Genomic DNA, 20712 nt, shown 5'->3' with positions numbered 1-20712 from the left:
AAGGTCGGGCGGCAGGAGTCGACTTGACTTGAATCCAGCTCTTCTGGCCAGACCTGCCTTGAGTTCCGTCGGGTTATTTAAAGTTCGCGTTATTAATAAATGCCTCAGTGGGGCAGCCGTGCCCTGCCTTTAGTCTGATATGCAGCGCTTGATTAGTGCAGGGCCTAACTTATGACCAGAGTGCTCCCATCGGCTCCTCGACTTCTGGGTGGGAATCGTGCTGGGCGCCGACTTCCTGCAAATTACTGAGAGTTTTGCTGGGCGCAAAGTTTGGCGCGTTATCGTGGAAAGTTTAATGGAACTATGTCGTGCCGTGCAGCGCCCCCAAAACAGGCGGTTCCAAGTCAGACAGCCCGACCCGCTGAAAACACCACGAGCAACCCACTTTGCCGCCGGGTGCAGTGCATCTGCGGTGGTGGAAAACGGGGTGTTAGTTGTCCGTGCTAAGCCTAGCTGGTTCTCTCAGCAGGGTTTTGGCTAATTGCTGAGGACACCCACACATTAGACAGATTTGTTGGCTCGAAAACTAGCAACAAAACTGGGTGGTGCAAGTAATGAATTAATTATTGCGGCAGTAAATAGGAAAAGGAGATGAAGTTGATGCGAAAATGGCATAAATAATGATATATAGCCAACTTTTAAGTCAAAACCTAGGTTCCCATCCTTACATTCTTGGGTTTTTGAGGACATAGTCATTTGGCTCTAATACAATTTAATTATTACTCTGCTTAATAGAAAACAAAAGAAAATATAATATTTCATTATTTTAAGATTTGAACAGAAGATACTTGTAATTCGTAGTTTTTTATATGAAATATGGAATGGAATCTAAATTGATTGCATTATCCCGGTATCTTTAATATTAAATTTCACTCAGCCTTGAGTTCAGCAGTTGAGTAACCACTGTGGAGCAATTACGCGCGGCTTATGCCAATAATGAAGATGCCGTTTCGATTGTTGACTGTCATCCATCCGGCGGCAGAGGCCCAAGAATCCCAGGATCCCATGTCGCATCAACGCAATTTGACCCACAATCGATGGTTTATGGTTAACCAGGGGGCGTGGCCGCCGGCAAGCCATGTCATCGGATAGAGGGCCCGATTGATGACTGACGGGGTGGCGGGGGAGTGGATCAAGGATAAGGGACGAGAAGTGCACTATTGACTCTCCACAGTCTGTTTGCAATTATCAGAGGAATATCTGAAATGGTTTCCTCTTGCCTGCAGTTAATGCGCCTTAAATTGTTTGCCTCATGGGGGGAGCAACTTCCTCAAAAGGCATTTAATATGTTGAAAAATCTCCGCCAGCGATGGAGCTTTTTTCTTTATTTGCCCCATTTCCTGTTTACAGACATTTAGCAAAGTTTTCCCTTTCACTCCCTGATATGCAACTTAATTACTCTGTGTTTTCCACACTTGTTTGCCTTTAGTTGTACACAAACAGCGGTGCTCACTGTACTTAAATAAAAACTGCAATAATTAATGTTTGCCCCTCGCGCTTCGTGTTGATTTTGTTGTCCAGATTAGCAATTTATTCCCATATGGTACGGCGCTGAAAGAGGTATAATCCTATTTAGATTTGGATAACAAATAAGGGTAGGCGATTAACTTCCCCGAGAAACGACTTGTTGTTAAGTATCTCAGCAGATAGTGCACGATTTGATCAACCTACTTTATAAATTGCCTAAGCTATTAACTTCCTTCATAGGCCGAGGCATTATTAAATGTCAAATACAGTATACAGTATAGTAAACTATTTCAGTTAGTTTACTCAAAATAGAAGGAATCCCTTTACAGCCCCATTAATTTAGGACTATGAAGTAGAGTTGCTATCTTGGCAGCAAGAACTTTCCTTCGGCTTACCTGCGACACTATCGCTGCATATCGCATTGCCAGTTAATTTGATTGACATTTATCCGTTTTACTCCGGGAGTGTGTTTTTTCCAGGAGCCATGGCCATATCGATGGCGTGTGTCTTTAGACGGGTTTTTTTCGCTTGGTCTACACTTGACACAGTGTTTGCACTTTGCGCTGATTTAATCTCTCGCCCGCCTTTGGCTGTGGACTTGAGAATGGGCGGAACTTGAAGTGGAACTGGGAATGGGAATGGGACTGTCTGGGCCCGATTGTGGGATCTGGATAGCGATAGCAATGGCTGAATGACCGCCCTTTCGTCCCCCGGCGCTAAATTGGGCGCGTGATAAAGAGCAGGAAAAGATGGAGCACGGTCTGGAAAAACTAGGAGAAATAAAGAAATGGGTGAAAGAAATCCGGCTGTTTGCCATTGGTCTCTAGGTGTCTGCGTGGCAGCGAGGGAAAATTATTGAACATCTGATGCAGTTATGATAATGTCAAAGCATTTCCACTCAAGTGACAGTTTGGCTACATTTCGATTATGACAGCCAAATGGAAGAGTTATTGCAAATTAATTCCAGCCCATCTAGTGGGCGGACATCGACTTGGCCCAGTCATTGCTAAATGGAAATGGAAAGAGCCAGCTCTCGTCTTTAATGGTCTAACTTTAAGATATATATGAATTTGAAATATATCAAATAGTTGTCGAGGGTGCACTTTACATAAAAACATTAGATTCGAATACACTTCCTTACTATATTAATAATATTCAATATTTGCGAGTAAATCATAACAACACAATGCAATTGTTTAGCTAATTCCCTTTTATTGTGACTGGCAACACGCCCATAACTCGTAAGTTATATGCTCACTAGGCTGGTAACAATGTACTTTCTATATTGTTTACAAATGTAGGTATTTTATTTTCGGTCTCGCCGAATTGCAATAATTTACAAAATTTATGTATAAACTTTTTTATGTGTTTGCGCCACAGTCGCAGTTAATTTGGCAAAGTTTTGCGGCTTGTTCGGCGGTCAATTGTGTAATTTGTGTACAATTTATATCCTCAAGCTTAGGGGTGGCCACTTACTTCAATCAGGACATACATATATTTGCATATTCCACCTGAGCACTTTATCATTGATAGCTGAAGATAAAAGCTGAATTTAATATGAGGAATGAACTGGAAATGCCTGAATTAATACGGAAACTTCGTTTGAAAACATTAAGTGCAAAGTGAGTATTACTCTTACACAAAATAGGTCGAAAGGGTAAATATAAGTTAAATAAGGCGTAATCCACACCCACCTTTTGTACTGAAAGCCTTTTGAAACTCGATGATACCTGGAGTTCTGCGCCCCTCCTAAATGGAGCAGTAGATGCAAATTGAGCTTACCTACACTGGCTATTTTGGGCTGATGGGCTTAGGGGCGTGGCGGTGGCTATAAAGGGAATGGGCTATAATTTAAGCAGGCAACGTGTTATCAGACTTAATATGTAATACATTCAGTGGTCAGTTGGTATGGGTGTTGGGTGCTGCACAAAGTTGGCCAAAACAATGGGGCCCTCGCCCTATTGTTTCGGATTTGACCCCACGCTCGAGTGTTTGTATGCACGGCCGATTTGGCCCTTTTGTTTTGGCTTATTGTTTTTGAAATGCACATAAAATGCGTTTGTCTTTGTCCTCTCTGTTCCAATGCAAGCGTTTTAGAATCATATTTTATTGATAGCCGGCAGGGTGGCTGCTACCAGTGCAATCGAGTTTTGCGGCCTTAATCGGGGAAACACCATTAGGGCACTCGTAGTTTATCAATGATAATATATAGAATACATATAAATGTATATAAATGTATATTTTAGATTATCGCACCTGACCTAATCTCTGCGCAATTTCAAGTGGGAGATACGCTATTAAACAGTATAAGCTTTTATAGATGAAATACTCATTAAAACCACTTTTGTTTAAAATGATGTTTGCTTATTTTATAGTAAAAATTATAGCTTTCATACAAAATCATTTGTATGTATAAACATACAGAGGTGGTCAAAAGTATTTACACAACGAGCTTTTTTTTCAATTAGTTGACAATTGAAAAAAAAGCTCGTTGTGTAAATACTTTTGACCACCTCTGTATATGAACTCTGCGATCCTAAGAGTAAAGCTCTCTGAAAAAGCACAAAGATAATGAAAAGCACTCTCTTCTGTTGCCGATATTTGTGTAATTAATCAAAAGCTACATACAGAGGTGGTCAAAAGTATTTACACAACGAGCTTTTTTTTCAATTAGTTGACAATTGAAAAAAAAGCTCGTTGTGTAAATACTTTTGACCACCTCTGTAAATGGTAATGTAATTTTAATGTGTAATGTAAATGTAAAAAATGTTATTCGTTAACATTTGATTAAGCGACGTTAGTCCAACAACATTTTTACAGAAGGGCAACAGCTGTTGCTGGGAAATTCCCCACGTCTGGTCACACCAATCCTGACAAACAGAAGTGATTCATACAAATCCTCCAATAAAAACAACGTAGATTGATCAAATTCCTCGGTTTGAGTTGCAAACCAACACCTAATAATTTTTCTTCTATCGTCATTGTAAATTCATCAAGCTGGGTAACGACATGTCTACGAGTTCCATGGAAAGTAAGTGCAGCATAGCGATGACGCCAGACGAAAATTCCGAATGACCCACACCTCTTTTTTTCGCCCCCAGAACACCTTTTCAATCTAAAGTTTGCCGTAAAGGAATTGGAACGAAATTCCAAGAAATGTGAGAAGGAGGAGAAGCTGGAGAAGGCCAAGGCTAAGAAGGCGATCCAGAAGGGCAACATGGACGTGGCCCGCATTCACGCAGAGAATGCAATCCGCCAGAAGAACCAGGCGGTTAACTACCTCAGGATGAGTGCCCGAGTGGATGCAGTGGCCAGTAGGGTCCAGTCCGCACTCACCACCCGCAAGGTCACCGGCTCCATGGCCGGCGTGGTCAAGGCCATGGATGCAGCTATGAAGGGCATGAACCTGGAGAAGATTTCCTCACTGATGGAGAAGTTTGAATCGCAGTTCGAAGACCTGGACGTCCAGAGCTCGGTAATGGAGGGCACCATGTCCGACACGGTAACCACCTCTGTGCCCCAGGGCGATGTCGACAATCTGCTCCAGCAAGTGGCCGACGAGGCTGGCCTCGAACTCAACATGGAACTGCCCAGCGGGGTCCAGAGCCAATCCGTTGGAGCCTCGACAGCAGTATCCCAAGAGCAAGACGAGCTCACCCAGCGACTGGCACGTCTCCGCCAGGCTGAATAAAAATAGCGAAGCCCTGCCCGTTGAATTTCTGTTTTAGCAATTAAGTACATTCAAAATATAAATAAGTATAAACTCAGTGATTTGGAAGTCTATTGATGCCGCTTCTTTGTCTGTCTACCATAATCAGAAGAATTGTCATGAATCTTTAAGTGTATGCTGTTTGTATAAGCATCAAACGGATTATGATTTAGATGCTTTTCTAATGCAATATACGATAATCATGTTTTAAAGGCTTTGTTGTTATAGTTATTTGTTTACTTAGAAAGATATAGCATAATTTGAAAATAGTTCTGAGGCAATCACAACTTTCATTGCTTTGGTTACTATAATCCATTTGTGGGTTCAGCTTTTAATTGTCTTAATAATATATTTAAAAGTATACAAGCACTTTATCTTAAAACTAGAACATGCCAAGCAATCGCTATGAGTCAGGTCAACAGTGGAGGTTGAGGTTGTGGATGCGGAGGCGCAATGACTGGATTGGGATTGATGGGAGGCTGTTTGGCTTTTTGCTTTCGGGGTTTCCGGGCAGCTGGAGTATTGGGTCCAGGCTCAGACCCGGGTGCTCCTGTTTCATCCGCCGCCTGCTTGTTTTTGGGCTTCGGTCCTCGGCGTTTCTGCTCGGTTTTTCCTTTGGGATGTGGAGCCACCATGGGAACGGATCGCCAGTTGTCTCCGTGCTTATCTAGTCGCCGTTTTAGAAGCTCCACGTCATGATTGCGCCTTCTTACTATCTTTTTGATCCCATTTACTCTGGAAAGTAGGTATTGCACATGTTTGTTTACGTTTCGTGGAGCATAAAAATGACGGTTACCTCATCACACATCGCTCATTTTCCGCCTGAATCCTTTGGCACCTGTCATACAGCTTTTCCACCAGCTGCTTGTACATAACTTCTTTCTTATTTAGCAACATTTTATACAGATATTGGTTATAGTTAAATATTTAGAAATGTTTTTATTTACGCCATGGCTCAGTGTGGCCAGATGGGCTAATTTGTACTTGCTCCGTCTGCCGAAAAGGTGCTGCCACCTCATATTTATTCAAAAAGGGACTAGTTCTCTTATTGAACAAAACTAAGCAAAAGTGCATAAAAACTTGTTTATTTTGTAATTTGCTAATTTGCAGTTAATGCTTTTATTTTTAAAAGCAAACTATTTAAATTAAATATTCAGTTCTTAAGAACTATTTACGATTTATGTATGTTATTCCGCACCAGCCTGGCAACTCTCTCAATTTGCAAACAGCCGTGTTAAGCAAACCGACAATTAGTAACTTATGTAGTTCCACAACAACAACCGGCATGCCAAACAAATCTTCCAAAGCAGACAGGAAGACACCCAGAAGCAAATAGATATAGTATTTGCACCAACTATTATGTCTGCAGCCAACATGCCGACAACAGGAGCTCAGGGATCGGGAAACCAAATTTCCACAACTAGCACTACGATTGTAAACCACTTCCGGGAGTTGATCAAGGAACCGAAGAACCTCGACGAGGCTGCCAACTATCTGTTCCAGACGCTGCTCGACGACGCCGTAGTCGGAATCTTCAACGAGACACATCACCTGCGAAAGTCCGGGAATCTAGCTGCCCTGGACGGAGTGCCGGAGGACTCGACCTATCGGATGTGCGAGATGCCCAACCTGGACATATTTGGCATCTCAACAGCCAAAAAACCAATGGACTGCACCTGCCCCAACTGTGATCGCCTGGTGGCCGCCGCCCGCTTCGCCCCGCACCTGGAAAAGTGCATGGGCATGGGCCGTATCTCGTCGCGAATCGCCTCTCGCCGCTTGGCCACCAAAGAGGGTGCCACATCCGCCCACCTGCACTCCTCGGGCAATACCGGAGGCACTGATGATGAGGACGACGTGGACTGGTCGTCCGACAAGCGCCGAAAAAAATCAAACCAGAACTCAAGGAACAATGGCTCCAAGAAGAACAATGGCAAAACCTTTTAGTCAGTGCTAACAATTATTTTCGTAGTTTATTCTGCCATAAAAGAACACCTTTAAATCAGTCACCAATGTATTCTAAACTAATGGGATTTTGGTGATCGACTAGAGCTCTTATTTCAGATGATGCAACTAGTACCTAGTAACCATTTGAATAGGAAAGAAGCAGTTAGTGGCAATATCTAATCAATTAATATCTAGATATCATAGAACAAGAGTAATATATCTTTAAACTATATACGAGGTTTCAAACATAGACTTCCCCGGTGCTAAATGAAGTATCCCATTTTACAACTTAAAGAGTATTTATATATTTTTATTAATTTCCTTCCTTGTCGATGGCAAACACCCGGATATGGTCGACCACCAGTGGTGTCCAGTCTGAATTTCTAGACAATTCCTCAAATTGTTTGTCAGCTTTGGGGTGGGTGTTTGAAAAGGGCTTGTGTTTCATCTCCAGAATGTCGTCATTGAAATTAACATTTCCGCCGGCGGTTAGACCCAGGACTAGATGGCACTAAAAACGAATGATCATAGAGATATTAAAACTTTAAAGAACTATTAGAGAGAGGGGTCTTACCTCATGTTTTTGAAATGGTTCAAGAAGTGTCGCATTGTTTACTGCTCCGAAGAACTCGCCATCGAACTTAAAGACAATTTTATCAGTCTGCCAGATAATAGTGTAGTCGTGAAACCCGTCCCCATAGTAATAATCCTCATTCCTGACTACAAAATGCTCAATTGGATTCGGTTCGGCTCCTGTTTTTTTCCACACCACAATGCCTCCGAACAGAGAACTTCCGTCGAGGGCAGACTGGTGTTTGTCCTGCAGAACATAATTGCCCCTGGCGTACAAGCGAATATGATCGAAAAAATCATCATCAGACCTATCCATATTGGGCACCAGAAGAATGTCTAAAGTAATCAAAAACATGTAGCGATTTCCAGCTATAAAAACTAAATATCCACTCACTTGGAAATAACCAATCGCCCTTGGGCATTTTAGCTCTGATCTCAACTCGCCCATATTTAAAGGTGAAGTTCGTGTGCATATTGGCGGATCTGAAGGTCTTGGAGACCCAAGGCTCTCGTTTCGATCTTCTTGACCCCTTACCACACTCTTTTCTTTTGGCCAGACCCTCCTTTTTGCTGGTGCAGCCCAGAAGAATCTTACTGCGCTCATCTTTGGTGATTGATATGTGCAAATTGTTGTTAGTTATATTCGAGTTGTCAGGATCGTCCACAAAGGCAACAAACTCCTGGTTTTTCCCGCCAGTATTACGATACCTTACCTCGTGTATCCAGTTATCCGTGAGCTTCTGATCGTTCTCAAAGTTGTCTTCGAAGAGCAAGTCCCCGCTGGAGAATCCACTTCTATGGGAACATTCTGATAACGTTTCTGAAGAATTCTTCTTAGCAGGCTTGCATTTGGCAGCCGTTTCTATCAGGTCAGTACTTGAGATTGATCTAGGCCCATCAAGTAACTGGCCAATTCCATTATCGTTGATTTTATACTCCGAAAACTGAGTTGCAATCTTATTCTTTCTCTCCACCACAGTTTGAATTCTTAGTTTGGCATTGGGCTCAATGGTACTTTGTAACTCAATCTTTGCACTCCATGGGCTCTCATTTGCGAACGAATATGCATTGTTATCGCACTCTTTGTCAACCAACTCGGCTTGAAAGTATATGGACTCAATGCCTTTCAGATCCCAGGGTAAAATTATGGATACCTCCCGGCCCTTCACATTTACCACTGGATGCGGTACCTCCAGGGCAATCATCAAAGAAACAAGACTGCCTAACCAAATTAGAAGAACACAGCCTTTCCACATGGCGGCTAAGTGAGACTGTCGATTTACATGGATTCTTCTTAGCTACCAGAGAATCCAGTCTTGCAATTATTGTGATAACCTGTGGGTTACTGCATTCCCTGATTAATAGCATAAACGCTCTCTTACTTTTTCTGTTCTTATAAAAATATGATAGATATGATCAGATTGGTTTAGGTGAATAGAACACTGTAAATAGCTCACATATAGTTTTTTTTATTGAAAGAAATCTTTTTTTCATAGATCACAGTTTCTATAGACCAAATATTTAATTAAATGTTATAGCTTAATAAGATCACACAAGACATATTTATTCCTCATACTCATCGGTTGAATAAACATTAATATTTTTTATGATCATCACATCTTGGTCCCAAATGGGTGCATTGGTTACGGCCTTTTTAATTTTCGATGAAAGGCTCGTTTCGAAATTGCGATAGCTCTTTTGCTCTGGCGGAATGCGGTTATCCGGAAAATTGTACTCTCCGCCGACAGTTAGGAACAATTCAATATGGCGCTGAGATGTTGGAATTTTAATGCAAAATAATTGGTATATTAAGTAAACTTACCTCGTTTTTACTTAGTTCTTGAACGATCGTTGAATTGGTTATTTGAGCAAAGGTGCGACCATCTATCTTAAAGTTAATGCTCTCCGCCTTCCAAATAGCCGTGTAAGTGTGAAAGTCATTCCCATAGTGATCGTCGCTACTGGCGAACTCCTCCAATTCGTAGGTGCGTGTTCCATAATCATTAAGGATCGCTCCGGCATAAAGGGTTCTTCCACCGATCTCGTTGCTGGCGAAATCAGTTAGCTTCTTATTGCCGCGCACAATAGCAATTCGAATGGCATCGTGATTAACTGAAGACAGTGTGAGTCCTAAATGAAGGATTGCATTCGATTATCCTTGTTACTATTCATTACGTTAGAAACTACCTGGGAATAGAAATTCTCCAATGGGCATCTTGGCTTCAATGTCTATGCGGCAGTACTTAAATGTATCCAATGAGATTAGTTTTGCCGAATCGAAGGGAGGCATAAACTTTCGAAATGGCAATCTGTACTTCTTCTCGCCACATCTTTGATTGGCATCCCTCTTCGTATAAGTGCAGTTCTCCAAATAGAAGGGGTTTTTCGACCCATAGTTGGATTTAGTTACCTTTAGGTGGAGCATGTTGTTTTCCACATACGAGTTGGCTTTTCGATTCACAAAGGCCACTCCCTCATAGTGAGGTTCCAGTAGCTGTGATTGCACCACGTGCTTCCAGTTTTTCAAAGGATTTTCATTATCTCCAAAGGACTCGGAGAACAATAGCCTACCACTGCAGCTAATGGGTTTCCCTCTGTGGTGGGAAATCGTGGGCAGGCAGTATTTCGTGGAGCTACGTATCTTCTCACAATCTATACTTTTCTCGGATGATGGGAGGAATTTCAGTAAAGGTTCTACCGAGGCACTGTTTTCTCCCAAGGACCTGATCCTGAAGCTCTCGATCACAGTTTCGTTTTGATGGGTCTCTACGACGGCGGATATTTTCAGGGTACCATTGCCCAGGTATTCCCGTATAGCCCACGGATGCACGATGCTCGGCTCCAACCTATAGTCATAGAAGGGACACTTTTCCCCTTCGAACTCAGTGTAAAAGAGCACCGACCTAATACGATAATCCTCTTTTTCATTTATTAATAGATTTTAGGCAGCAAAATGTGTGGCCATCTTACCTGGCAGCGATGCCCAAATCCATGGATCGTTTTCAGTGGCATTCACCAAAAGCTGAGGAACCTGAAAGGAATCCAAGCCGATCAACTGGCTTAGTATTAATGCCAACCATAGACTGATCTCCATCCTGTCAGATAAGCAACCATACTGAAGCAACCGAGCTCACTGAGTTTCTCTCGGAGCTTTATTTATTTATAGATCTATAGATTTCGATCGGCACGTTCACTTATATGTAATTATATAAACATCTACATATATCATGGATTTAAGTTATCAGTTGGCGAAGACTCGAACATAATCGATCTTCAAGGCGGGCTGTTTCCATGTCGGTAGCCACTGATCTTGGGCCTGGTGGAACTGCAGCTTCGCCTGGGGATGGTAGTTGGCCCAAGGCTTCTCATAAGTGGCGGTGCGAAGATGGTCCACAAAGTCACCAAATCCGCCCACAGAGACGCCCAACGAAATGTAAAACTGCAATGGAAGATCAATTTGAATTAAATTCCTTAAATTTAGCTCACCGGCTTACCATTTTATCGAACGGAGCCATGGGACCACCCTGCTTCCACCTGGGATTCTCGTCCAGTTCAGTGAAACCATTCAGCATTTCTCCATAGACCTGACCATCCACGGAGAAGAGCAGTCTATTGCTGCTCCAATCCAAGCTGTAGGTGTGGAAGTCATCGCCGAAATGGGATATCTTTCGCTTGCTCAGCCACAAGTCCTCCCTTTGGTGGGCATCCGTGGAGAGTACGGGTCCTCCGTATAGAGATCTACCGTCGACGAGCTTTCCGCGCGGCATCCGCAGCACGGAGTTACCCCTGGCCAGGGCCACTCGCAGCTGTCCGGATTCGTAGCCCGATTGCCCGTACCATTCGGTGAGGGGTTCGAGTAGTAGGAGTGGTACCTTATGAAGAGTGAGGAATATCAATTTCAAAGCTAACATGTTGTAGTTGTATAGTCTCACTTACTATCCAATCCCCCTTTGGTAGCTTGGCTCGGATCTCAATGCGTCCGTATTGAAAGGCAAAGGTGTCCTTGGTGCTGACTCGGGGTGTAACAATTGGTGGCATTATTCCACTGGGTCCACTGCCCGTGGAATGTAGGATACACTCCTTATTTCTGTTGTGCGTTCCGGTACAACGCTCTGAGAGATCGAGCCTGGAGTTTGCTATGGAGAGATCCGGGCGATAGCTGGACCAAAGAAGCGGCTCAATCACCAGGTTGCCATCGTGAACTTTGGCCTTTCCGTCGTACAAGACGAACTCTGCATCCTTGGAGTCCAGGGGCAGGCGAACATCATGTATCCACAGAGATTCATTTAGCTGATCAAAGGTCTCCTCAAACAGAAGTTGTCCTTTACATATGGAAACACCAATTTGCGGCGAAACCTGTGTTTCAGAAGGTTCACAGACGGAGGGAGCGGTGGGTTCCAAAGCACTGCCCTCAGTACTTAGCTGATTGTCATCCGTAAAGTCGTCATCACCGGGCGAACATCCCTTGGGCCGATACTCTCCGCCGAGATTGCAGACTGGCAGGGGCTGCGCCAGATCTTGGTACACTGCCTTTTGGTGCTGCACACTTGTCCAAAGGTATAGTACATCTTGGGCTCTCAAGGGAACCGAACTGAAGTTGGTCGTCCACCTGCCGTTCTGGGGTTCAGTCAATCTCACGTTGTACTGTCCCTCGTTGATGAAGGATGTGAAATTCCGATTGCGATTCACATTAAAGGCCACCACTTTCACGCCCTCTTCATCTAAAAACAAATATCAAAATGGGATAAGTTAGCAAGTTCATTCGCAATGAAAATAAATCACTTTGTAGCTGATTATAACTATAAACATTGTTCGGTTTTTTATGGCTCCCCAGAGATCGTAAGGTGAAGAAAAAGATTAAGAAGCTATGTACAAAGAGGCTGGCTCATCCCTTACTTACCCGGTATAGAAACGCTGAATCCAGTCTCAAGGAGCTCCACAGTCGGTGTGGGGATCTTGTAGCCAGTGGTGCATCCAAAACCAATGAGCAGAAGGATTCCAATGCACAATCCTGACATTTTGAATCCTCGATTTTAGCACTTTTCCCAAGAATCCGAAGCCTCTGACTCAATCTGTGTGTCTATCTCACTGGCAGACCGGTTTCTGTCGCTGGTGAGGAGCGATTACTATTATTTGTTTACTTTAAGTTGGTCCGGACAATCGCGATTCGGCGTATGCAAATCCACGTTGATATCAGCTCCGGCTGCGATCTGGCCTCTCTGGGACTTAGACATTTTCTAATCATCCCGTAGACCCCAAAAAATTAGTTCTAGCGTAGCCCCTCCTCAGTGACCCACCTTCGAGTGGAAGCTTAAACAGCTGATGAGATAACAAAAGCTCGTTTTACACGACTAAAAATTTATGCTCACAATTTAAAAAAATTCGAAATATTATTTCTCAAAGAACTGGGAATTAAATAATGTATTTATGGGTTTTTATTCTCCTTATTCCGCTTACTGTTAAAATAAAAGTTCATTAAATTTATACAAAAATTGAACAAAGTTATGTATATTATGAGTATTTTGATTCGAGTGCAACTATAATCGAGGGAAACTTGAATCGGGACAAGCTTTTGAGATCAATATTTTCAATCTGATGCAGCAGTCCCAGCGCAGAGGTTCTCAGATTAATACGTTAATCGGATTCTAGTTAGTACACATATTAAGAGTAATTAAAACTGCGTCATGAGGTGGAAAACTCTGCCATGTTTGTTATTGCTCATTTCAAGCAATGAAATCTTGGGCTTTAAGATCCCCAGTATTGATTTTGAAATGCTAAAGAACGAAGGATTCGAGGTGTCCATACCAGGTGAATTGTACAACATTTTAATAGTTAAATGAATAACATTACAAATTTCAATGATTTCGCTAATTTATTCATATGGGAAAAGCTTTGAAGTGTATTTGCAAAGATCAGACATATGTTCAATAAAAAATACGTTTTTAAAACAAATAAATTGTTGGATTAGCAAATTCAGTCTATACTAACTCTTATTTGAATAATTACTTTTAGTAACGATACGTTGTGGCTTTTTTCATATCTCTGCAGATGAACCTGGCATACAGCGGGTTTTCTACATGTTCCAAATAGACGACACTTGTCCGGCGCTAATGGACTACATCACGGAGGCAGTGAACGGAAGTTGGGTCTCCAAGCAAAAGATGAGTCTGCAGAACAACGACAAGCTGCAGATATCAATGCTGGTGCAGTTTAATGAGGAAATCTTCGAAAAGAGTGAAACCAGGGTGATCATAAACACCCGGCTGCTGACCACCAAAGACTCCAGCTCGCGAAGCATAACCTTCCTTACAGAAGAGGGTGAGTGCCAAGCATACCTAGCTCCTGCACAGCAAGCCAAACGCTGCAAGCCCGCCCAAACGATAGTGAGCAATGGACGTCACACCTGCCAGGGTGAACTGATCTTCGAGGACAACTTCTCGGAGGCGCAGCTGAACAAGACCACCTGGAAGCATGACATCCGGTTAGTGAAATAAGTGGACTCATTGGATGTGTCTAAGATACTTATGTTTGACCACTTTTAAGACAGCGCATGTACCACGTGGAGGAGGAGCTGGTAGCCTTCGACGATGCCGCACGCAACTGCTTTGTGAAGGAAGGCGAACTACACATCGTTCCCACTATCGCCACCGAGGTCACTGATGGCAGCTTCAAGCTGGGAGATCGCTGTACGGCCGTCGAAAGTCCAGAGCAGGAATGCAACATTGCGCACGGCATCTTCTATAGCATCAAGCCTCCAGTTTTCTCCGCCCAAATTCACACCAGAAATTCTTTCAGTTTCAAATTTGGCAAAATCGTCGTGCGGGCCAAGTTGCCCAAGGGGGATTGGCTTTTCCCCTGTGAGTAACTTACTAACTTACCTTTTCTTATTACGAAAACTGTTTCATTTTTAATTTATTCAAGATCTGATGCTCCAACCGGTTTCCACTTACGCGGAGACCCACTATGCCAAACAACTAAGTAGGTTGCAAAAACTTCAACAGCTCTAAAGTTTTAATTTTGTTTTATCCTAACTTTATACCTTACTTTCAGGAATTGCATATGCCCGAGGTAATGCCAATTTGAGGACGAAACAAGGAGATGATATTTCCGGGAACCACTTATATGGCGGCGGTGTGGTTTGGCACCACGGGAATGCAGTGCAGTTCCTCAAGGACAAGATAAGCAACAGCCACTACGGGAACGACTTTCACAACTACACCATGATCTGGCAGAGGGATAAGATTACCCTGATGGTGGACGAGGAGGTTTATGGGGAGCTGTACGACGGACTGCCATTCTTCAACGAGAAGTGCTTTATTATCTTTGGCGTTACGGTCGGCGGCTTCCTGAACTTCGACGATAGTCTATTGGCCAAGGATGTCAAGCCGTATAAAAACAGGGAACCCCGGGCTGCACTCTCATTTTGGCAGCACCGCGACGCTTGGGCCCCCACTTGGGGCAGGCACAGCGCCATGGTCATAGATTATGTTAGGGTTTATGCGGAGTAGCTGTGGCATTTGTCACAAAATTATAAATAAAGTACTTAATCATCAATCATCGTTTCATATTCAAAAGATGTTTCTGAAGTCGAAAGACATATCGATACCTGTAATTGTGCTCTTACTTCATAAGTTGTTAAAAAGTAAATGCACGGAATCCTTTTCGGAATTTACATATTTTCCTCCACAATCTCATAGTGAAAAAAAGTGAACGAATTGAAAATTTAAATGAAAAACATTTGCAAATTGTTCCCACATTTTCCATATCGCACACTGCAATCGATTGTTGCCGGATGCGGTAATGTGCATCGTTATCGAACTGTTAGCCCCATCGGCATCGATACTATCGAACGCACATCGGCTCGCCGGCCAGCTCTAGTTTTTTTTCCCCGAGAGGAGTAGACAAGCGAACTGGACTGGGAAACAGCAGCAGCAGCAGCAGTCGATTGAATTGAATATCATTCCCCATTTCGAGCTAAACGTCGTTGAGAGCCAACCAGGAAGAATCCAACGGCGCACCATGCCTTCGGCTGCAAATACCGCTACTGTTACCGCTGCAACTGCCACCACCGTCGCCGCCACAGCCAGCAACACCAACAACAACAGCGCCAGCAAGGAGAAACGCTCCTCCATCATTTCGCTTGGCGGTTCGGTAATCCCAGGAACAGCAGTTGCAGCTGGAGCTGGAGCCGGAGTCGCGACCACCAATGGCCAGAGCAACAGCAGCGCGCCAGCGACAGCGGATGGCAGCCAAACGGATTTGGCGAGCAGCAACAACAATGGAAATGCTGCCAAATCGAAGGCGAATGCCGTGTCTGCCGCCGCCGTCGTTCCAGAGCCGTACAATCCGCTCAAGCAGCTGCTGGTGACAATCGAGCACAAGATTCGGAACCTGGAGAAGCGCAAGGTCAGTGTTTGGGAAAGTGCCGCAAGGGATTCCTTTATCGGCAGCATGGCCCACCATTTTTATTTTCATTCCTCAGTGTTGCTTTGTTTCGTTTTGCGCGCACCCCTTGCCCCCTTCCTACCCCGTGGCCTAAGTTCTCGGGGCTGGCAGATTTTTCGCGACGCCATGTTTTCTAGAGCCCAGTGTTGCCAGATCGCACGCAGCGGCCGGCATGTCAATTAGAACCAGTCAAAAAATTACATGCTCCGATGTGCTGAGTGTTTTAAGCTGCTACCTTGAGCGTCAGAAAAAGTTATTACATTTAATGATTATAGCACGTTGATTCCAGAAAGTTCTTGCATTCAAAAGCACACACTGACGACAGCTGTGTTGCCGACGGTCTGGCAACGTTATTTGCCGGCTCGTTTTGTTTATAGATTCGCAGAATTTATATAGTGAAAAGAATAAAATATACATTTCAACACAGGCAACAAATAGAATTCGAATAGGATCATGCAAGTATTTGGTACGAAATTGAGCTCACGTGTTAGTTCTCTCATCAATACTCTATATTATGGTAGAGTCACCGAGTTTTTGTTACTACTGTGTTTTTAAATTGCAAATACTCCTGTTTTAAATATCTTTTTGATGTTGAAATGCAGATTGTTTTAAAGTTTAAGGTTATTTGGTCACGGACATCGCGACAGTATCAAGTTTAATAATTCCACTTGGCAAAGTGTTGACGCAGTGTAAATATCGTCCACGTAAAGTTCTGCCACATCGAATTGGAACATTTAGTTAAAAACATAAAATAGCAATAGTAACAACCGCAAATCTTCCGAAGAGGACATTAGTAGCTATACAACATAATCGAGGCTTCTTAAAAATGAATTTATAACGAAAACCACATAACTTTAAAAAAAAAAAAATGTATTTTTTATTTACCGAAATAAGCTTGTATGACTAGCACTTACTCAGTTAGTTAGTATATATTTCTGATTACGCTGTAGGCAAACAAATGTAACTACGACTGACTCATCAATCCCTCTTATCTAGACCAAACTGGAGTCCTATCGCGCTATACAGAGCGGCGGAAAGGAACTGAGCGGGGACCAGGCTTCGGCTGTGGCCAAATACGATGCTGTCCTGGCCAATCTGGAGTTTGCCCGTGAGCTGGCCAAGCATATTCAGCAGCAGTCCAAGGAGGCCGAAAAGGAGCAGAAGAAGCAGGCGCGCAAGGTAAGCTCGTTCAATTTCTAATTTTCACTGATGTTCATTTAAAATTCTACCTAAGGACAACCTGGCAAAGTCAATTGCTGAGACGGGCAAGATTCGGGAGGTTTTGATCATTCAGAACGTGCTCAACTGTTTCAACGACGAACAAGTGCGCAGCGATTTTCTAAGCGGCGAGAACGGAGCGAAAAAGTTGGAAAACACCGATCTGGAAGTGCTGGAGAAGTTGTAAGCAACAACACGCATATTTTACACGATTTTGATAATTAGTAAAACTTCCCTTTGGTATATATTAAACCACAATCCATTTCTTTTCTTTTTTAAGTTTCTTTGAGACGCAAACACGCCGTCCGGAAACCGCTGACGATGTAAGCTTCATTGCCACTGCCCAGAAGTCTGCCGAACTCTTTTACTCGACCATCAATGCGCGTCCGAAGACTTTCGGCGAAGTGTCCTTCGAGAAGTTGCGATCTATCTTCCAGCAGATCCAGGATAGTGGGTACCTGGACAAGTACTACCTTGTTCCACTGGCCGAGAACGCGGTAGCCAACAGCACGGATAGTGGAACTGGAAGTGGCGATGGAGAAAGTGGTGACTTGTTGAACGATGGCTCTGGCGAACTAGACGCCGAACTGCCATCTGAGCCATCGGCCCGAAACTCCTTGGAGGAGGGGCTGGACAAGTTACATTTGGGCGTGCAAGCAGAACTGGACCAGCATCAATCCTACCAGCAACAGCAGGAGCGTCCGAGCCATCTTCTGGAGCAGCAGCACCAGAGAGCTCCATCCCTGGAACATCAGCAGAACTCGATGGTGCAGCAGGTGCCTACCCAGGTCTACCAGGCAGCTCCTCAGGCCGGAGGAACCACCACGCCAGTGCATGTTCTGTACGCTCCAGCGCCACCTGCCCAGCAGCAGCCCCAGCAGCCGCCGCCGCATCCTCACCAGCTGTTAAGCAGCCCCGTGAATCTCCAGGCCTTGCAAACAGGAGCAGCTGCTCCACCAGCACAACAGCAGCAGCCACACCCAACCCACTTTGCTCCGAACGTGAGGGCCGTGGAGCAAAACTACTTCAAGCAGCCACCGCAGCACCCGCAAGGTCCTGGAATACAGGCACAACAAACGCCCCAGCAGCAGCAATTTATGCAGCATATGCGCCCCTTGGCGGAGGTCTTGGGCACAGGACGCTTCCATTTTCTGCAGGACAGTGAACTGGACAATCCTGAGGCTTTAGCACCGCCGCCACCTACCAATCAGGGATTGGTATTTGAGCAGCAGCCGCAACAGCCCAACCATGTCGAAGAACCACCGCAGGCCATACTAACGCTGACCTTCACCAACCAGTCGTTCCCATCGCAGCAGCCCAAGCCCCAGCAACAGGGTCCCCAGCAGCAGCAGCAGCAGCAGCAGCTTTTCTCGCCGGTGCTGATCCACGAGCAACGTCAACAGCCACCACAGCAGCAGCCGCAACCAATGTTGATTATGCCGCGTCTGCCAACCCAGCAGCCGCAGCAGCCTGCTCCTCAGGGCATTGGCATGCAGGCGGGCGATGTGACTTCAGGGTTCCCATACGAAAATGCTGTGGTCTCCTATGAACAGCAGATGCAGCAGCAGCTGAAACAGCAGCAACAACAACAGCAGCAGCAGCAGCAAAATCTACAGCAGTTGGATGAGCCGTCATCTGTGAACAGCTCCTCGAGTGTCGGTGCTGGTGGAGATGTCGAGAACAATGAATGGCATGCCCGCAACAATGATACTAATGCTGCCGCCACAGCTGCGCTGACGAATGTGCTCAAAGGCGAGACCACCCAGGCCACGCCACCGGCACCGCCAACCAAGTGGAGCTCGGAGATGAATGCCATGAGTAGCGCCGCCTCGAATGGCAGCAGCAACACCAGCAACAAACAGGAGTGGGCCACGCCCAGGGACCACAGCACTGGCGGAGGCAATGGCGGTTATCTCGATAACAACGAGAGTAACAACCATTGGAACAACTCGCAAGGAGAAGGACGCCGCAACTCTGGCAATTATCAGCGTCGTGGCGGAGACAGGGATAACCGGGATCGTGATCAGGGAGGGCGAGGCGACGAGCGGCGCAACGGCGGCGACAGGGGCAACTACCGGTCGCGTCAATATGGCAACTCATCTAACACGAACGGACGCAATGCGGGCAATTCGAGCGGTGTGTACTTCCGCAACAATGAGTCGGGCAATGGTGGAGGCAACAACTACTACCAGAACGGAGGAGGTGGCACCTACAACAAGGAGTCGCGCTACGAATCTTCCGGCGGCGGCGGAGGAAGCTATCGAGGCCAGCGCGGTGGCAACCAGCAGCGTAATGTGAATGGCTCGTACGGCGGCGGCAGGCCCATGGGCGATCGTGGTCGTGGCGGAGCGGGCAACCAGGGAGGTGGTGGTGGTGGCTACATAAACCGTCAGAACCAGTCGCAACGCATGCCACTCGGGCTGGAGAACAAAAACTGAGCATACAATACGTATTAACCCCGCAAACAAAACACACATACAATTCATGCAAACCATAAACACAACCTCCATACAGAAAACAAGGAAACCAATCATCAACATGCAAGTAATGGCCACGTAGACGTACAATTATTGTTACGCAAACCACTCTCAACCATAAGAAATGGAAATCTATCAAAAAGAATCCTTTATAACGCAACTAGGGAATCGAAAATGAAGCAGACACACAAATCAATTCTTGCGCATTTTTCAATACGATTTATAACTATTTCCCTTGATTTTGGTTTATTCGATAATGTATTAATAATAAAACAAAATAGTTGTTAGAAAAACGAAAGAATTACAACTAAATACAGGAAAGTAAGCGCTCCAAGGGTTTCTAAAACTCCCAGACAGGACAGGACAGTACTTCGTCCAAGGAAAACAAACGACAGATGGGCAAAACTTGTATGTAACTTGGATCTGCCATTTCTTGCTTGATTTTACTATTTGTCTGTTTGGCTGCGTTGAAGCTGATGATGATAACAGATGTCGAGAGAAAGAATATAAAAAGTATTTATACGTCTTAGCAATTAAATAACGATTCTGAATTATACAAATTATTTACTATTACCTATATATATAAACAAACGAAGGGATAAATATATTTATAGTTTGTGCTCTTACTGTCATGCTCTATCCCATTTCAACACCTTTTTTTGTTCTGCCAAACTTTTACACACAAACGATGAAAACAAAAATACAAAACCACGTAAAACATAATAGTTGTAATTATTGCCGCGTGAATGAAGAAGCGTGCACACTAACAGTGCATTATAAATGAAATGAAAACTATGTATTTGCAAAACAGTACATACATTAAACAAAAGTATATAAACCATTCGTTTTTTTGGACTAATTGGGGTGCCCAACATT

At 44.4% G+C, this 20712-nt stretch overlaps 8 protein-coding genes across 9 annotated transcripts; 4 read left to right on the top strand and 4 right to left on the bottom strand.

The window, feature by feature from the left end:
* Window positions 1-4324: 4324 nt before the first annotated feature.
* LOC117141131 (charged multivesicular body protein 1b) lies at window positions 4325-5250 on the top strand. Its single transcript, XM_033304457.1, has 2 exons — window positions 4325-4498; window positions 4569-5250. Exons 1-2 carry the CDS (start codon window positions 4477-4479, stop codon window positions 5156-5158), a joined length of 612 nt encoding a protein of 203 aa, XP_033160348.1. The 5' UTR covers window positions 4325-4476; the 3' UTR covers window positions 5159-5250.
* Window positions 5251-5472: 222 nt separating this feature from the next.
* LOC117141132 (TCF3 fusion partner homolog) lies at window positions 5473-6147 on the bottom strand. Its single transcript, XM_033304458.1, has 2 exons — window positions 5973-6147; window positions 5473-5911 (listed from the first exon to the last, which is right to left on the bottom strand). Exons 1-2 carry the CDS (start codon window positions 6071-6073, stop codon window positions 5587-5589), a joined length of 426 nt encoding a protein of 141 aa, XP_033160349.1. The 5' UTR covers window positions 6074-6147; the 3' UTR covers window positions 5473-5586.
* A 235-nt stretch (window positions 6148-6382) lies between these two features.
* LOC117139735 (SAGA-associated factor 11 homolog) lies at window positions 6383-7181 on the top strand. Its single transcript, XM_033302274.1, has one exon. The coding sequence runs from the start codon at window positions 6536-6538 to the stop codon at window positions 7121-7123; it is 588 nt and encodes a 195-aa protein (XP_033158165.1). The 5' UTR covers window positions 6383-6535; the 3' UTR covers window positions 7124-7181.
* Window positions 7182-7273: 92 nt separating this feature from the next.
* LOC117139732 (gram-negative bacteria-binding protein 2) lies at window positions 7274-9083 on the bottom strand. The gene is made up of 3 exons (XM_033302269.1): window positions 8091-9083; window positions 7698-8032; window positions 7274-7634 (listed from the first exon to the last, which is right to left on the bottom strand). The coding sequence occupies exons 1-3, from the start codon at window positions 8950-8952 to the stop codon at window positions 7437-7439; spliced, it is 1395 nt and encodes a 464-aa protein (XP_033158160.1). The 5' UTR covers window positions 8953-9083; the 3' UTR covers window positions 7274-7436.
* A 92-nt stretch (window positions 9084-9175) lies between these two features.
* Window positions 9176-10805, bottom strand: LOC117139734 (gram-negative bacteria-binding protein 2-like). 2 transcript variants are annotated; one of them, XM_033302273.1, is made up of 4 exons: window positions 10667-10775; window positions 9884-10599; window positions 9519-9826; window positions 9176-9466 (listed from the first exon to the last, which is right to left on the bottom strand). In XM_033302273.1, the coding sequence occupies exons 1-4, from the start codon at window positions 10687-10689 to the stop codon at window positions 9260-9262; spliced, it is 1254 nt and encodes a 417-aa protein (XP_033158164.1). In that variant the 5' UTR covers window positions 10690-10775; the 3' UTR covers window positions 9176-9259. The 2 variants fall into 2 exon arrangements, with proteins under 2 accessions (XP_033158164.1, XP_033158163.1); XM_033302272.1 differs by having other exon boundaries at window positions 9178-9466; window positions 9884-10615; window positions 10667-10805.
* Window positions 10806-10830: 25 nt separating this feature from the next.
* LOC117139731 (gram-negative bacteria-binding protein 1) lies at window positions 10831-12994 on the bottom strand. Its single transcript, XM_033302268.1, has 4 exons — window positions 12597-12994; window positions 11633-12417; window positions 11191-11568; window positions 10831-11135 (listed from the first exon to the last, which is right to left on the bottom strand). Exons 1-4 carry the CDS (start codon window positions 12712-12714, stop codon window positions 10938-10940), a joined length of 1479 nt encoding a protein of 492 aa, XP_033158159.1. The 5' UTR covers window positions 12715-12994; the 3' UTR covers window positions 10831-10937.
* Window positions 12995-13287: 293 nt separating this feature from the next.
* Window positions 13288-15250, top strand: LOC117139733 (gram-negative bacteria-binding protein 2). The gene is made up of 5 exons (XM_033302271.1): window positions 13288-13504; window positions 13745-14177; window positions 14240-14553; window positions 14618-14674; window positions 14747-15250. Exons 1-5 carry the CDS (start codon window positions 13381-13383, stop codon window positions 15202-15204), a joined length of 1386 nt encoding a protein of 461 aa, XP_033158162.1. The 5' UTR covers window positions 13288-13380; the 3' UTR covers window positions 15205-15250.
* Window positions 15251-15567: 317 nt separating this feature from the next.
* Window positions 15568-20559, top strand: LOC117141735 (caprin homolog). Its single transcript, XM_033305353.1, has 4 exons — window positions 15568-16102; window positions 17138-17320; window positions 17376-17542; window positions 17640-20559. The coding sequence occupies exons 1-4, from the start codon at window positions 15716-15718 to the stop codon at window positions 19795-19797; spliced, it is 2895 nt and encodes a 964-aa protein (XP_033161244.1). The 5' UTR covers window positions 15568-15715; the 3' UTR covers window positions 19798-20559.
* The last annotated feature ends 153 nt before the right edge of the window (window positions 20560-20712 follow it).

Source organism: Drosophila mauritiana, chromosome 3L, assembly GCF_004382145.1.
Source record: "Drosophila mauritiana strain mau12 chromosome 3L, ASM438214v1, whole genome shotgun sequence".
NCBI classification, from domain to species: Eukaryota; Metazoa; Arthropoda; class Insecta; order Diptera; family Drosophilidae; genus Drosophila; species Drosophila mauritiana.
Note: the sequence above shows the minus strand (reverse complement) of the source record. Positions and strands in the feature narration are given on the sequence as shown.

Excerpts from the sequence above, each read along its gene's own strand:
- LOC117139734 (XM_033302272.1), bottom strand. The coding sequence starts at position 10,790 with ATGGAGATCAGTCTATGGTTGGCATTAATACTAAGCCAGTTGATCGGC. Across the intron at positions 9,827-9,883 it reads TGGAGAATTTCTATTCCCAG|GACTCACACTGTCTTCAGTT; the intron begins GTAGTTTCTAAC and ends TCCTTCATTTAG. Across the intron at positions 9,467-9,518 it reads AAGAACTAAGTAAAAACGAG|CGCCATATTGAATTGTTCCT; the intron begins GTAAGTTTACTT and ends CCAACATCTCAG.
- LOC117141132 (XM_033304458.1), bottom strand. The coding sequence starts at position 6,073 with ATGTTGCTAAATAAGAAAGAAGTTATGTACAAGCAGCTGGTGGAAAAG. Across the intron at positions 5,912-5,972 it reads AATGAGCGATGTGTGATGAG|AGTAAATGGGATCAAAAAGA; the intron begins GTAACCGTCATT and ends CCTACTTTCCAG.
- LOC117141735 (XM_033305353.1), top strand. The coding sequence starts at position 15,716 with ATGCCTTCGGCTGCAAATACCGCTACTGTTACCGCTGCAACTGCCACC. Across the intron at positions 16,103-17,137 it reads GGAACCTGGAGAAGCGCAAG|ACCAAACTGGAGTCCTATCG; the intron begins GTCAGTGTTTGG and ends CCTCTTATCTAG. Across the intron at positions 17,543-17,639 it reads CTGGAAGTGCTGGAGAAGTT|TTTCTTTGAGACGCAAACAC; the intron begins GTAAGCAACAAC and ends TTCTTTTTTAAG.
- LOC117141131 (XM_033304457.1), top strand. The coding sequence starts at position 4,477 with ATGTCTACGAGTTCCATGGAAA. Across the intron at positions 4,499-4,568 it reads GTCTACGAGTTCCATGGAAA|AACACCTTTTCAATCTAAAG; the intron begins GTAAGTGCAGCA and ends TTTCGCCCCCAG.
- LOC117139735 (XM_033302274.1), top strand. The coding sequence starts at position 6,536 with ATGTCTGCAGCCAACATGCCGACAACAGGAGCTCAGGGATCGGGAAAC.
- LOC117139733 (XM_033302271.1), top strand. The coding sequence starts at position 13,381 with ATGAGGTGGAAAACTCTGCCATGTTTGTTATTGCTCATTTCAAGCAAT. Across the intron at positions 14,178-14,239 it reads ACCTGGAAGCATGACATCCG|ACAGCGCATGTACCACGTGG; the intron begins GTTAGTGAAATA and ends ACCACTTTTAAG. Across the intron at positions 14,675-14,746 it reads CCACTATGCCAAACAACTAA|GAATTGCATATGCCCGAGGT; the intron begins GTAGGTTGCAAA and ends CCTTACTTTCAG.
- LOC117139731 (XM_033302268.1), bottom strand. The coding sequence starts at position 12,714 with ATGTCAGGATTGTGCATTGGAATCCTTCTGCTCATTGGTTTTGGATGC. Across the intron at positions 12,418-12,596 it reads ATTCAGCGTTTCTATACCGG|ATGAAGAGGGCGTGAAAGTG; the intron begins GTAAGTAAGGGA and ends ATTTGTTTTTAG. Across the intron at positions 11,136-11,190 it reads TGGCTCCGTTCGATAAAATG|TTTTACATTTCGTTGGGCGT; the intron begins GTAAGCCGGTGA and ends CTTCCATTGCAG.
- LOC117139732 (XM_033302269.1), bottom strand. The coding sequence starts at position 8,952 with ATGTGGAAAGGCTGTGTTCTTCTAATTTGGTTAGGCAGTCTTGTTTCT. Across the intron at positions 8,033-8,090 it reads GGGCGATTGGTTATTTCCAA|ACATTCTTCTGGTGCCCAAT; the intron begins GTGAGTGGATAT and ends TGATTACTTTAG. Across the intron at positions 7,635-7,697 it reads AACCATTTCAAAAACATGAG|TGCCATCTAGTCCTGGGTCT; the intron begins GTAAGACCCCTC and ends ATTCGTTTTTAG.